General features: G+C 40.5%; 1 protein-coding gene across 1 annotated transcript in view; it reads left to right on the top strand.

The window, feature by feature from the left end:
* epha7 (eph receptor A7) overlaps positions 1-11,346 on the top strand; it is a 104,808-nt gene extending 93,462 nt beyond the window's left edge. The window contains exons 22-24 of the mRNA XM_008287979.1: positions 4,017-4,210; positions 4,855-5,010; positions 6,474-11,346. Coding sequence (XP_008286201.1) covers positions 4,017-4,210; positions 4,855-5,010; positions 6,474-6,588 — 465 coding nt within the window. The 3' untranslated portion in view covers positions 6,589-11,346. The remainder of the gene's footprint in view (positions 1-4,016; positions 4,211-4,854; positions 5,011-6,473) is intronic.
* Positions 11,347-16,698: the final 5,352 nt, after the last annotated feature.

The raw sequence follows: 16,698 nt of genomic DNA on the forward strand, positions 1-16,698 counted from the left end.
ACACTTGTCATGCAGAATGCTTTTGATTCAAATGTCTTTAAAAGTTTATAATGACTTATGGTAATGGGAACCAGTGTGACTAGCAGTGTTGAACCAATTACGCTGCAAACAACTCATGCATATTTTGCAGTTTGCGTCGCTCTCATTGCTTTGTTGTAGGGTTTAAGACAGCGATACTCTCCGATTTTAGTGGTGCGCTGCAAAATGTGCGCATCAAGGCCAGTTTGCTCATCACCTAGAGTTTGACTCAACCTGTGAAAACAGTTGGATAATGTTTTCTGTGGCTCTGGGGGAGCATTTTCCAAGTACGACAAAGAAACCCTGATGACATGATTAGCACGTTGCATGTCTTAAGGGAAGGTAAAACTAGGGTCTGTACAAATATCATAATTTTTTAGTGTCCCTAGATTGTATTCCTGCCTCTTTTATCTGTGTTTTGACACCTTTAAATGAAATATTTAAAGGTCTCGGTAGAGACGCTGGAGATGCACAAAACCAAAACATGAGTCAGCAACACCTGGTTGTAGCTGCTCCCCAACGCTTTAAAGAAATAACTGTTATTTAATTCTCAGAGAGGAGAAACAGAGTCAAACCTCAAATCCAGTGCAGTAAAAAGGAGATTTACTCACAATAGATTAGCTGAGACAACTGATAAAGTCATAATAAATACATTGTCATTGTGTCTGATGATATTATGGAAGCAATAGACAAGAGCTGGAGATTTAGGGGCTTTGTTCGGTGCTTTACCACATATGTGTCTTTATGGTGCAAAAATACATATAACCTATAAGAGATGTGCAATTAGAATTTATAACTTGTAGCATATCTGCAGTCTTGCCATTAAGTAAATTGTAAGAGCTGACTCCTGACATTGTCCACAATTTGCCTCCTCAAAGAACGCATTTGCTTTTTTAAGTCCTACACTTCTTTTGTACAAATGTCACAAATTGCTATAATGATCGACTCACCCGCAGTTCTCTGAGTGCTGTTGCCTGCTTTCCTGCCAACTCCCACTGAGAGAGTCCAACCGCGCCAGTCGCCAGACCACTTGAAGCCGTTCCTTATTCTCGGACGTTTGACACATTTTGATTGATGGCGGACGGCAAAGTGGGTTCTGGCTTTAAGATTCCTATACGGGCTTCCAGGGTTTAGCACCCACAGCATCCTAGATAAACACGATTAAGATTCTCCAGCACTCCAAAGCAGAGGTCTGCTGATTGAACAATCAGATGTTAGAAATGCTAAACAAGATGGCTGGGCATGAAAGTGGCATATGTGGTGTTTTGACGCTCCGCTACTTGACAGACATCAATGTCAGATTTTTTTTTTTTTTTTTGCGCTTTGTCAAGACGTCAGCAAACATCCTCCGGGGGATACAGGAAGAACATTATTTGCATTTTTCCCAACAGTTTCAGTGTTTTGACACTTTTTCCCTCCATGACTCATTCTTGTCTGAGCAGTCCTGACAGGAGGAGCTGATGAATATATGCAGAAACGTACACAGCTTCTTATCTGCACAATAAAGGCAGGAGAGCTAGGGGCTCAAATCAAAGTGCCCACTGCATCTACTGTTCTCACAGCATTGACTTTTAATGAACTCTACGCTAAAGTGCATGCGTGATGCGGAGTGACAATAGATCAGGTTTAAAGACTCTACAGAGAGATCTTCTCTATTATTTACCAGAGCTGTATAAATGCAGCATTTTGTTTAAACACATGACCAATGTAGGAAATTAATCTCCGGGAAACAACTCCGTCTGCACTGTAGCGTGAACTAAACTAAACAAAACCAGAAACCTGACCTTATAATGCCTCCTTAAAATCTAAAACTCACAGTCGGCCTGCAAAAAGCGGCAGGGATTGTTGTGATACGATCACTAAAAGAGTTGGTTAAAGGCCTAGCTGCAGAGTTTCGCTATAACAGATTGTTTTCCAACTGAGCCCAGTTAGATGAGAGTCAGGACAAAATAAAAGCATGCATAACCTTTTCAGGGATCAGTAAATGAGAGAAAAGGTTCTGATTTTGGTAATGCACCCAAGCTGAATAAATTGCGCAACCTTTTTAACATGACTGTCAAATGAAATGTTGTTTATTTATTACACGCTGGATCTAATTTCCTTTGTTTGGGCCATTATTACCAATATGAAATGCGATGAGCTGTAGGAACATGGTGACTAGTTAAACAAAGCTGAGTCATACAGTCAGCTTTCCTGTACACTATCCAAACCATTTACTTTAAAGTGAATCCAAATGTTAATGCATAATGTGTCCATTGTAATGTTTGATTACATCTTGCTATGCTGTTTATGTGCATGCAGTATACCGACCCAGTGATGTGTTGTTGCAGACCATTAGGGTCCATTTACATTCAGATGTGTTTCAAACATTTTTGAAACTGTGAAAGTTCATATGCTTTCTCATTGTATAACCATAGTGGTGTACTGGAGTCCACAGATCGCAGGAACAATGGAAAACATATCTAAAATAAGGCTACATTTCTTTAACGGATATCTGGTAGTTTAGGATTAGACTTGCATAAACATGTGAGAGACTGATTTAACTAGAAATAGTCATAATTAGGCTGCAGTTGGGTGGCACAGTTGGTTAGCACTGTTGCCTCGCAGCAAGAAGGTCGCCAGTTCACGCCCTGGTGAGGACACCCGGGATCTTTCTACTTTGCATATTCTCTCTGGGTTCTCCAGCTTCCTCCCACAGTCCAAAAACATGTTGAGGTTAATTGGTAATTCTAAATTGTCCGTAGGTGTGAATGTGAATGTGCTTGGTTGTCTGTCTCTAAGTGTAGCCCTGTGATAGACTGGTGACCTGTCCTAAGTCAGCTGGGATAGGCTCCAGCCCCCCGCGACCCTAGTGAGGATTAAGCGGTGTATAGATAGTCATAATTGAGGCCCTATGATGGACTGTCGACCTGTCCAATATGTAGCCTGCCTTCACCCTAAGTCTGTGGGATAGGCCCCACCGTGATCCTACAGAGGATAAAGCGGTGTATAGAAAATGAATGGATAGTCATAATTGAGGATGTAGTTGACAAGATATTTTGACTTTTTGTCTCTAGATTGAGTCACATTTCAAAATGGCTTTCAAATTCTCCCAAGTTTGCATCACAGAGTTACCTTTAGTGCCACAGAAAACATTATACAACCAGTTTTCCCAGACCGAGTACTTCCTCCTGATGAGGAAATTGACTCAGACGTAAAACGTAAACACTGTAAAGGGGCCATTTAAACTGTATCACATTTTCTTTTTCCTTTCTTTCTTTCTTTTTTTTTTTTTGCTAACATGCTTCACAGATAGAAGTGAAGATCATTAACAGCTCCAACAAGAAGGAAATAGAAAGATCTTGGCAGGCTCGTTTCGATAGAAGAAGCTAGTGGACATGAAATATTTTTTTGTATTAGTGGCGTAATGCCATGAAGAAATACAGCATTATGTGAAACCGGATGCTCCGCCGTTCCTTCTCAAAGCATATCAGCGTAGCAGCTCTAAATTGTTCTGCTTTGAGTTCTCATTTCCCCATTTGCTCGAACAAAGCTGGCACACAACTATCAAATCTGGTTAGGCCATTCATTCCTCAGCTCTACCTGCTGTAGGTAACTATGAATTAATTAAGCTCCAGCGCTGTTTACAAACTCTGTTAAAGGGATGAAATGTGCCTGGAGAGATGTAAATTATTCACACTGTCAGCAAGGCGTGGGGTAATGCGATACTCAAGGCTGACACTAAAAGGTTATGGGTTTAGGGATAAGGTTGAGGAGACACTAAAGGCAGAGTTAGAGGTGACACTAAAAGCTGATACTAAAGGGTTCAGGTTACAGAGTTAGGATTAGAGGTGATGCTAAAGGATGATGCCAGAAGAACCTTAAGAGTTTGGTCGGGTCAAAGTTTTGGGTTAGTCCATAGGGATTTGTTCTTGGGTAATACCGAAGGCTGATACTAAAGGGTTCAGGGTTCAGAAGGTTCCAAATGCTTAGACATCCTTCTGTTTCACTTTTTCCAGGTCATAAAGGCAATAGAGGAGGGCTACCGTCTTCCAGCCCCTATGGACTGCCCACCAGGCCTGCATCAGCTAATGCTGGACTGCTGGCAGAAAGACAGAGCCGAACGGCCCAAATTCGATCAGATAGTCGGCATCCTCGACAAGATGATCCGCAACCCTAACACTTTGAAAACCCCAGTGGGAACGTGTACAAGGTAAGGAAATAAAATCCCAAATGAATCACTTTCAAATGCGGCTTCGTATAATAAAGAATTTTAACTTATATTTTAGAGCATTAGCAGATGATCCGAGCTGTCCGGTGGATGATTTAGTTTCTCCAGTTCAAAGATGAAAGATAAATCCCAGGAGATCGATACCCCAAAGCAGCTTCCATGGCTTTATGGTCAATAGCGGGGCTTTTAAATCAATCTCTATAACGAGTTCTTAGTACTTTGGAGTGCGGTGGGAACTCCAGACCTCACTCTGACGTTTGTCAAATGAATTCTATTTGCAGTCAGAACATACTTTCCTGAGGTGAGATGGAACTAAGAGGTTATAACAGGTTAAAAAGCACTTTATTAGATGGATACTGTACGGGGTATGTATTCGGGAATGTATTCAGATTAAAAAGATATTGACGAAAGCATTTTTCAGAAGCAGAGGCTGGCATGCTGCATCTATTTGTGATTTTCTTATTGATTGAAGCCTCCAATCAGCAATTTTTTCTTCTTCTCGCAATTTACCGCACTGCTGGATGCCTTTGGTCGCAGCTTTGTCTTGTCTGCTGCTTGATTGTGTTTTCAGCCGAATGTTTCCTTTTCACATAAGACATAAATGTCTTTCTGTGCTCATCCCGCAGACCAATTAGCCCACTGTTAGATCAGAGCACACCAGACTTCACCGCTTTCCGCTCAGTGGGAGAGTGGCTGGAAGCCATCAAGATGGAGCGATACAGAGACAACTTCACAGCAGCTGGCTACAGTTCCCTGGAATCTGTGGCCAGGATGTCAATCGAGTAAGTGGATATGAAGCCCTCGGGGGGGTTAAGCATCAGTAGAGAGCATTAAAACCAACCACGTTTAGGGCTGTGATCTCACCTGCACTTTCCCTTTGAGTAAACAAATGTACTTTTGTATTCCAGTGGTCGCGCGTCATACCATGACATTTACGAGTTTGAGTAACTTACCATAAATTTTCAAATAGTAGCCCTGGGCCTTTATTTACTCGAGCTGCAGAGAGAATCACGTCTTTATCTCAAACAGGTATATATCAGAAAGAAGACTTTTATTTCCTGTTTTATCACTATGCTTTATATTTAGTAAGAAGCCTATTTATTGATTTGTTCCTGTTTAAATTAGCTGTTTTTGCACACTCAACACTTCCTGCATGTTTACCTGTCGTCTTGATAGACTCGGTGTAGTATACATTTCTACAGTGCTCATTTGGTTAGTTCAAAAAGAGAATTATGCAAAACCTTATTGGAAAAGTTGTTAATTATTAACTATTTCTAATCACATCCACATTACAGTTTGTCATTCAGGGTGAAAGTCAATGAGAATCAACACTTTCGACACAGACTTTTCACAATAAAAGCCTCTCAGAGACTCAAAGGGCATAATTCTACCATTTCCTGGTTGGATATTAATGTAAATAGTTACACAGAGTTTTGTTGATTGTGGCTCTATAGTGTTAGTGCAGCTTTAGGAGAACAGTGTTTTTGTTGCTGTACTACTCTAAATACAATACTTCCACCGCCAACTCTATCGCCTTGCTGATTTTTACTCAGCCTTTTATTTTTACTGCTAGTATTTAAGAATCTGCAAGAAGGTATACCTCTTGCAACTCACCAAAACAGAACTGCTGCTGAATAAATGAAAGAATAGAAACAATAAACTTTCCAGACTGTTTTAGCTTTTTAAAATCTTGACTGCTGCTTTTGAGGAGGCCAGGTGCTTTTGAATCAAGAGTTGAAACTAACAGATTTGACAAATACAACAAATTTTGAACTGTTTCTTTGAGCAAATATTTCCTCTGCAAAATAGCCCCAGCAAGCTGAGCTTTTTCCCATCTCTTCTATCAGCATGCACATCCACAAGTTGAGGGCGGCTACGCACTTGTGCATGTTAGTCGAGCTCTGTGACTTATCCGTCATCTCACAGGATAACGTCTCTCATTTCCATGTCATGTGGGTTTTTAAGAAGGTAAAAATATTTCCGTGCAGCCTGTCCCCATCTCAACTTCTTCCCAAAACTTTCCGAGGAAGAAAATCACCTACTTGAGATCATACATTTTGCTACAGTGTCCTTGGTATTGATGTTAAAATGTGTTGAGATTCATAAATAAGTCTGCTATGTTTAGCTGCCTTACTCACAATAATGAAAAAAAAAAAAAAAAAAACCTCAGGCTGTAAATCTTGCTTGTTTTGCCCCATATCGTGGTCATGTGGTGCGCTGACTGATGTGCTGTCCCGTCTTGCAGGGACGTGATGAGCTTGGGAATCACGCTGGTGGGCCATCAGAAAAAGATCATGAGCAGCATACAGACTATGAGAGCCCAGATGCTGCATCTCCATGGAACGGGAGTCCAGGTGTGACGAGCTGTGACAGGACGCCGCCTTCGGACGGGGCGAAAATGGGAAGAAAAAAAAAACAAAACTGAACTTATTCTGGAGCAGCGCCCGGGGACGTAACCGGGATAATCGTCAAAGTAAACGGACGTCTGTTATGTCTGACTCTTCCGGCTGTGTCTGGAGTGAAATCATTCCTTTGTTCCTCAGTGAAGGATTGTGGTCCGCCTCTTCAAAAAAAAGGGCACTAAAGAGAGGAAAAGGGCAAAAAAACAGCAACAAAAAAAGAAACTACCTGGACAAGACGACTTATGTTTTTTTTTCTTTTTTGTAGAAGCGCTTACGAGCTCAACCCACATATCAAACGGTGCATTGGAAAGGAGTTTGACGCTTATGTTTCTTTAACTTAATGGATGATTTAAGTGCACACCATGGCAGTGGATTTTCCTTTACAAAGAACAAAAAAAACAACTTGTCTACTTGCGGTGGTTTCACTTTTCTTTATCTAATTTTGTTAATTTTATTTGTGTCTGCCACAGTGACATGTTGTGTCACATACAAAGGTTCCTTTTTTTTTTCCTCTTCTCTGTGGACGTCACAACAGGGTAACTCTTTTATCCAAACGCAGAGGGAACTTTATAGGTTGCAGACTTAAAGGTACTTTTTTTGTGCTGAGATGTGCTGGACTGTTTGCAGTGACTAGTGTTTTCCTTCATGTGCTGTTGAAGTGAAAATGGTGAAAATCCTCACGTGCTTGTTTTGGCAGCCTACCGGAGTGGGTTCTCCACATGATTTCGACTTTTCAAAAGTTTTTATTAAGGAATTTTTTCCGATAAGTGCAACACAGAGGAGATGCGGGAGGCAAATTGTTCTTCGAATCACCAGACTTTTATATCAGAGTAGCAATATCCTTCGTCTTAGTGTTCACTACGGGGAAACAGAGTTTTAGTACAATAACTTGGTTATTGAGTAGAATGTTGCAGCACAGTTGAAAAGATTGTATTGAAATTGCAGCCACCGCATATTGTTTTGCCATCATTTTGCCTAAAATGTTGCACACGCTGTTTGTTTCAGTGCATTGCTCGGCTGCGAATACAGTTTTTAAGGGTGGATCCAAGAAAAGAGTAGACGTAATACTGCCTTAAAATGTGTTTAGATTTAGCATTGCCACTATTTTAGGCACTTCAATGGCAACGCTTTTCTGCGGCTCATTTCAAGGGTGGACAAGTTCCCTATTTTTTATTTTCTTCATTTGTTTGTTTTCCTTGTAGCGTGATGTCTTTATACGTGGAACTTGAACTGGTGCGCACGGACACGGTTTAATGCCACAAGTGACACAGTCAGCGAGGAAGAGTCGGATTAAAAAGAGCAATAATTACCAGGTAGAAACGGTCACCTCACCTGAGGTTTTTTTTTAAGGTGCTAGGTAGAAAAATGCATATGTGTGCTGTGCTGAGACAAACCCTTTTGGAAAGATTCAGTCACTGCCGGAAAAGGAAAGGAATGTACCTCTTTGACCTACAAACGGTTTTGGAAAGCGCTCAGAAAACTGCCGTGCCAAGTCATCAAATGAAATAATCATGTCGTATTTTGCCACTATGATATGCTAAAAGTTTGATGAGAATCGTACATGGCATGGAAATGTTGAATTCAGTGGCTGCAGAGATGAAAGAGACACCATCTGAAACACTAGAAAGGTGCCAATTAGCCATGCTGACATCATCTTCTGACACATTGCGTCGCCCCGAAATCAAAGAGCCCCCTTCAGGGTTTGGGTATGAAAATGCAGGACCAAACGACGGAGCCCGCGTCGGACGCAGACCGTGCTGTTAAATCCCTCCGTCCCGGCTCTGCAGGCAGCGATGCGGCTCCCCCTGTTTTTTCATGCGTCTCCGTTGCTCATCCCTCGCAGGCGTAGATGTGACAGAACATGCATTAAAGTTTTTCTTAAGATTGCTCTGCTTTTCTTCCCATACGGCTTTGTATGGAGAACAGAGATGAGGAGGGGGGGGGGGCGGCTTTGCAGAAGATGTGCTAAAAGCCAATCAACCTATTTGGTGCCATCTATCTCCACTTCAAGAAAAAGAAAAAAAAGAAAAAAATCAACAAAGAAAAAAAAAAAAAGAAAAGTTTCTATGTTGAGTATGTTTTAGTGCAGTATTCTTTGATAGAAAATGCAGTTATTCAACCGTCACGTAAAGAGGAGGGGTGTTCACAGTAGAAAACCATCATTTTACTGCTGCTGCTCCAACCTGAGAGACAAATCCATATTTTCAAAGCTGCGGTCATTTTTATTAAAGTGCTGTTTTTTTTTTTCCATCTACAATGCATAGAAAACGTTTAATCACATCAGGAATCAACCTTGAGCTCACTAACAAGCAGTAAAACCATTTGAAGCTTTCTTCATTCTCTCTATTACCTCCTCGACTACGTCCACATCGAGCCAGAAACATTTGAGAACACTTTCTTTTCTCTGTGCTTTGACCCTCTATCCACACTGAGCTACCGAAACGAAAGTGGTGGATAAATCTAGCAATGAAAACAAAGAAGGCGTACGTCTGCCTAGACACCGTCAAGGGCTGTGTTTCACTAAAGTCTGTCGCCTCTGAAGGGGAGGTTATAGTCTGAAAATCGATGTCTGTGCACGACCGACCAGACGTATATGATCGGCGCTTATGGTCTGCAAATGAAGTCAACATGATCTCAAGTTAAGACTGCATTTGGACAGCACTGCACAGTTCTATTTGCTTGTAAAACTAACAAGTAGTCACATTTTGGAAGTCAGGTTTGTCATGTAACACCCTGAAACCATGCAGTTAAACAAGGCATAGATAAGTTACTGCTCCTACCTCACCAAGAACTAGTTTCAGCACAAGAACTCCACCTAAAACCACAAATTGCTGCTTTTAAATTTCCATTTGATGCGTCGTGTTAATTGGGAGACTTAGCGGGTGCCGGTAGGTGTGTTGTTGCACTTTAAACAGTGTCTGTATGCTAAGCTGGGCGAACCGCACCCCGACTGCAGCGACTCATGAGAGTCTTATCAATCTTTTAATCTAAGGCCTTGAATATACTCCCGTGTGGAGGCCAACAAGGACAGCTGCGACGTGTAGTTGGTGTTATTACACTACTTTCTATTCCACTCGGAGCGCTTTCGGCGGCTGCACGGACACAAATTTTAGACTCGGGCGGACGACACTCAAGTACTTGCAGATGTACAACGCAGGCTTAACTCGCTCGAACAAAGCAAACAAATGTGCATGACAAAACGCCCGGCTGTCTCCTTTAGCAGGTAGCGCTTTTGAGCATCCTGTTGCTCCAAAAACACGACAAATAAAAATGGCAAAATTGTGCAGCGTCGGTGAGGACTTTCAGCACACGTCGAAAGAGGAAAGAGAAGAATGCAGCTGTTCTCTTGCGGGTTCGGTGCTTGAATGCGGGCGGAGAAGTCTATAAAAAGACCTGCAACAGCTAATGTGGATGCATGTCGTTTTCAGGCACAAACGAAGATTAGCGGCATCTCTGGCTTAGTGTGGACGCATGCTTAGATCCATTTTCACTGCGCGATTCACCTTTGTGAAGAGACACCAGAAATTAGCCCTGACCAGACCTCTTTGTCACACACACCCTCCCTTTATCCATACAGCAGAGCTCAGCAATTGGGCCTTGGCCAGACCTTTGAATTGAATACCGGCATAAAGTCATTCAGTCAGCACAAAACTCCCCAGTTCACAGGCAGCACTCCGTCTCTCACCCACCACACCAACCCCACCTCCGACTCCCCGCTCTGGTTTTAAAACCAGGGCGCTATAGGAGAAGGTGGAGGGTCCTCACACCTCCAGGGTAGATGCCTCTGTCACCCCCTCCTCCTTTTTTTTTTTTTTTTTTTGTTGTAATTTTCTGTGCTGGGGAGACAGCAGTTTGAGCCAAATTGAGATTAAGGCCAGGATACAATCGATACAGCGTCCAAATCACCTGCAACCTTCACCGACAGAAGTAACTTTACTATCTGTTTCAGCTTGTTTCATCAACGTTCTGAACTTCAGGTTGCTCAACTCTGGACAAAAAAAGAAAAAAAAAAAGGTTTTGTTGTGGCTCTGTTTCAGAAAAAAGAAAAAAAGAGTAAAAAGACAAAAAAAATTCTATAAATCTGCAGGATGTAGAATGTTGGTCAGAATCAGGAATAGCAGATAGAAGTTATTTTTCAAATTTTGTGGTTCAGCAGTTGGAAATTAGATTCACCGCTCTGGCGAGGTGGTGGGTAATTCCAAAGAGTGCAGCACTGTCGATTGTGTCAGAAAGAGCCGAGACTTGAGGGGATCTTTGCATATGTTCTAATTGTAAAACTTGTAAATTTTATTTATATTGTTTTTTACACATATTACTCAGTAGAGAGCTCTGAATACATTGAAAATGCACTATATTTTTCTATCTCGCAGATGAATTATTGTCACCCACAAGATTTCAGTTGTACATAATTTTTCATTTAGGACCAAAGACAGCTGATAGGATTCCCATCTTTACTTTGAACTTTGTTTTGATTTTTTTTTTCTTTTTTTGCCTTTTAGTTTGTTGTACAGTAATACAAATTGTCGATTTATTATTTATTTTTCTGTGATGAAAGTACTGAGAATATTCACTGGTCAAAAGTATTTTCCCCAATGGCAGAACTGTATGATCATTTAATTAGACAATTTCTTGTTACATAGACTTCTTTTTGCTTTGTAACCTTTGTAATAGACTGTACATATATTTTTGGAAATATAATACAATCTCTATAGAATTTTCAGGTCTCCTTTGCAGTGTTTTTATCACATTCTCGGCAGCTCAGAAGCCTGTTTGCATCTTGGTCACATTTCTTCGACATCCTTCCTATTTGTGGTGAGTTTTTGTAAAGAAAGTTTCAGCTCCTGCAGACACTTTAAATCCACCTCACTGGTATCTTTTATCAAGTTATAATATTCAAGAATGCTTCTTTTCAAACATGCAAACAGAATGTCTGATTTCTTGTCACAAAACATAAAGTATAAAAGGTTTATTCGATGCAGTATACATACAAACACATAGCGCTGTCCTTCCTTCATGGATATACCATCTGTACTTGGGTTTGGCTTCATTTTAGTGCTGATTATTTTTAGTGTTTCAAAGCCACATCAATCCAGATCAAATCTACAAAACTGCAGCTATTCTCACCTGATGGTTTCTAGCTATAGAGCCCAAGTGAAACTTAGTGATATATATTTTAAATGGCAACATACAGCATAACTTGTTGAGAAAGCACCTCCACTCAGATCAATTGAAATAAAAAGCATCACATCTTATTATACCACAAAGGAGATTTATCACTTGAAGTCTATGCAATGCACCTCATTAGCAGCAGTCGATGACTTGAAGCATCATGACTACCCCTGCCCAACGTGCTGCCGGTCCTTCTCCTGCTGCCAAAACACAAAACAAGACCTGAACTTTGCAGGACCTCTGAAGGTGCCCTGTGCTATCTGACACCAACATGTTAGCAGCAGATCCTTTAAACCCCTGTAAGTTGAAAGTTGGAGCCGCTGTGGATCAGACTTGTTCCAGCACATCTCCCAACACCCCGACACTCGAACCACTGTAAGCAGGTATGCACCGCTGCTGAACCTCCAAACCAGCTATGTGGCCACATTCATCTGGCCTTCGTCAAAGATGCTTACGTCTTCACACGTGCCCACTTCTGCATCCAATATGTTGACAAGAACCAACTGCTTTCACACCATTGTTACAAGATAATTCGATAAATATTCATTGCGATACAGTAAATTTGTGAGATTTCAGTAGGGCTTAGACGACCAGGATATTTCTAAGGTATTGTGGCTCTCGAGACCTTCCAGTTATGAAGAACCCAGACAGAGCTCAAACAAAGGATTTACCCATAGCACTCACCTTTGTGCGCACAATCCACGTAAATCTTTAAATCCCCACAAAAATAACCTGATGTACATATGGGAGAACCCTCTGAACTGTACACACATTACTGCTCATTGTGGCTAACAATGATAGTAGTAACAAAGCTGGAGCTCAACTTCAAGCATAAAAACACCACTTAAAAGCATAAAACTTCGCTATGAATCATGTTGCATTTCTATTGAAGACGAACTGATGAGATGGGAAGATGAGAAGGCCAAACTTGAATACTTCACTTGCACACACACACACACACAAACACATGCACACTGTATTTAGCAGTACTATCTATCACAACGTCCTTAAAGCCAGAGAGACATCTTTTAAAGTCTAAAACCAAATATGTCATATCCATAAGCCAAACAAGTAACTGACACAGTTTCAGCTCAGTTTGTCGTTATTGGACACTTGAAATGGGTGAGATCTCTGGCGCTTTCATGACAGACAGATCCAGCAACTCTCCATTAACGCTTTTAAATAGTGTACTCCCATGTGAAGCAAACTCATAGACATCAGTGCTTAAGCTACTGAGTTTACATGACTTGTTGGTTTGGCTTTTCAAGCATCACGGCCATTTTTACTACCAGACCTAGTTCTATATGAAGGCAAGACATATAAATGATCAGGTGATGAGTTCAACCAATAAGATGAATGCGCAGTAGTTGAGTTACAATTACATTATTCTAAGACGGGGTGCCAAAAGGGGGGGATGCGTGTTCAGCTCTACTTTGTATTATATATGTATTAGGATAACATTTACATATAATAATAGTGAGCGATTGTATCTTTATCTGTCGATTTATTTCATTTTCGCAGGGAAATTAAGCATACAACTTCTTACAATTAGTTTGTTTCTTTTCAGTTATATCAAAGAAGAACAAGAACGCCAAGACAGGAGCAAACACACTAGAAATAATACTTGTTTTGGTGGTTTCACTAGTTATTATCTGTAATATCACAAAATGGAAAATCTATGAAATTAAACTTTTCAGTTCCAAAAATTTACAGGTCACAACCAGTGAAGAATGTTAATTTTTGGTTAACCACATGGTAACAACAACAGCAACAAATCTTAAAGCTGATTGCTTCATCTGTGACTGCTTCAGACAGCAGAGCTATCTCACTGTAGCATGACTCACTACAACTGTGTCTTTTTTTCTCTGATCCTGTAATGTTGATCTTCCATTAGTTAAATATTAACATATCTTTTTGACAGAATCCTTTTCTGAAAATGTCATATGTTCAAGTTAAAACCAATAGTTTTATAAATTTGTTCCTAAAATTGGTTTATTCAGAATCTAAAGACCAAAAAGAAAAGAAAAGAAAAGAAAAGAATTTTGGTAAATTATTAATTCATTATTATTAAAGTCACGTTTTTTTAGTCACTTTTTAAAAGCTGTTTTTAGACTTAACAAATTAAACCAAGCAAAACACACCCTTTCAAATCCGGCTTCAGATTTACACACCCAGATGTTGCTGAGACCTTTTCCAACATACTACATGCCAAGTCTAAACATAAACCTGTTTTTTTTCCTGCCAAGCTCAGCTCTTGCTAAGGTTTTCGTCTTCATCCTAAAGGCTGTAGGGTGCAGATAGCTCCAGGCTCTGGCACTGTTAGCGCTGCACTGCAGGTGTTCGACTGCAACCCCGCTGACAGACAAGAACGCTGATAGTGGACTAATTTAGCAAAACTCTGGATTACATCCAACTAACAATTCTCCCTTTTTACTGTATCTGTGCGTGCCAACTCTGTATGTATGGTTAAAAATGATCTTGGTCTTGGCAAATAAACTATAGTTTTGAAACATGTGGGGTTCGGACACTGGTACCCTCTCCTTAGCCTTAACTGAGCAAACAAAACTACTCGGTTAACACAAAAAGATTGTGGTTATTGCAAAAAACAAAGGTTAAAGGTGTTCTGTGTTTTGAACATAGTGTTAAGGATTTTTTTTATGAATGGATCTCTGAATCTAAAGTCTTTAAAAATTTGCTTTACAAGTGCTTTACGGGGAAGAAGATGCCTTGAAAACATTCATTTGGTAAGCAAAGGATGAAACCTTCCTACATCATGGTGGAGCTTTGCAGATGCACCTGTTGCAGGTGTCCACCGCCACTTAGGACTGTGTCACAAATATGTGAAACAACCAGAAATGTAGCTAATTCATGTTTATGTCTGTGTTGTTGGTGTTTTTTTGCTTTTTCCAAGTGGCACGGAAAAGCCAGTCAGACGTCACAGTGGACAAAGTGGAGTGGAACTGAGTGTTAAAAGTGAATTGAAATTAAATTGAAAGAGCATTACTGGCAGACCTGGTGCATTTGCAGCTACAAGCAGTGCTAATTTGAACTCTGCTGTGGTAGTTCAATTTCCAGGTCAAGAAAATTTCTCAACCAATCGGCGTTTGAACTATGCGTAGTGTTATCGCCACGGGGCAACACCGTGTTGACTGGAGGCCTGCACCTAAGACCAATTGGTTGAATTGCTACAATCCCTCACTCTGTGAAGGCGGAGAGTCACGCAACCAGACACCCTAAGTAACACTTAATCTACCTTAGCACTTAATTTAAACATGAATCCACATGAAACCTTTATGGGACAGTTAGGGTGAGGCAACTATACTGTAAAGCATTTGAGTATGATAAGGTTTTGTAGGTTTGCATACATCCACACCCTGCCTTACCACATAAAGGCCTCATTACCTTCTGGTTTGGCATCAAGCATTCACACGTGCATCATCGTCCAGTATGGACACAATTATAGGGATACAGGGCTGCTTTTTGAGAAGATTACCCAAGAAGTCGTAGATCAACGTGTTTTAAGACACATTTATCTTTTCCTAGTTTACAACCACCAGTGAGGTTTGTGTGCGAGGATGTGCTTGGGAAACTGTGTGGACACGCTTGCAAACTTGTTTGAACATGCATGCATGATAAGACCGTCAGAATTGTCCAAACACTCCTCCAAACTTCCCTGTTTTGTACTTTAATCTTCCAGAAGTTCCAGTTCTTCAAAAGAGATTGAATGGATTTCTTCTGATCGCATCTTTCAGCACTTCCAGTATTTATTCTGGTAAGTCCAGTAGTGGCTCATCATGCTGTCTCCAAGCCTGCTCGACTGTCTCTGCGAGGCACGAGTTTGGTTTTCACATGAATTTGGCTTCCTTCCATGTGTTTCTCTTTGCGGGTTCTCCCCAGTTCCCATTAACTTAAGCTGCACAGTCTGATCCGGCTTCAATGGTTAGATCATTTGCAGAAGTGCGGCAGTGGGATTGAGCATGTGCAAAGGAGGAATGGTGCCCTGGTGCTTTGTCTTAGTGCCAGGCTTTAAAATCTAAAGATAGATACTTATCCTAACAGTCAGTAGATAAAGGAGGCACTCTTAATCTGTGATCAAACGTGCCTCATTTTAAAACCGATTCGGTCCTTCTTCTTAGTTTCTGCTGTCAAAAAAATGTTGGTGGCTTTGGTGAAGCAGCAGCTTGGGTGACAAGACACTTAAAGGGTAATTCACCCAAATTACCAGTGATATTTAAACATAACGAACAGCACGAAGCCCATTCAAACAACTAACCAAGATACAGAGGAAGAAAAGCAACACTAATTGAACAAACCCCATCTGCTCAAGAAGATTATGTGATATGGTTGAAAGCTCTAGAATAGGCTTTGTGATGTGACAACTTTGTGTCGAGTTCAAATTTTACAGGAGTTTCTAGAAAATCAGCAAAAAAGAAATGCAAATGAAGAAGCTTTTCTGTCATTTAAGGCAGAAGCTTCATTTATGGCATGAGCTTTTTTTTTTCTTGCACTTTTTAATCCATACATCAACTTTTTGACTTTTACACTACGGGAAAAGTTATATTTCCACTTTATTTTTAAAAAAAAATTGAGATATTTCCATAGAGATTTATGTGTTTGTTGTGCAGAGATGAGTGTTTCTTTAAGGGTAGCGACGAGGTCAAAATCTAGATGCCAAATATCTGTAATGTACTCAAACAATTTTTCTATCCTTATTGTTGCCAATTGCTTGCTCAAATGGAATAGTTGGGTTTCTCCAAAAAGTATATTATGTTAAGGTTATGACATCATTATGTTAGGTACCCTGAGATAACTTAATTTGTAAATTGGCTCGATCCAAAAACATTTACAGGCACTAAATAATCGCTAATTCTATGTGATTTGGCTGAGTCTATCCTAAAG

Source organism: Stegastes partitus, unplaced genomic scaffold (assembly GCF_000690725.1).
Source record: "Stegastes partitus isolate 25-593 unplaced genomic scaffold, Stegastes_partitus-1.0.2 Scaffold533, whole genome shotgun sequence".
Lineage (NCBI taxonomy): Eukaryota > Metazoa > Chordata > Actinopteri > Pomacentridae > Stegastes > Stegastes partitus.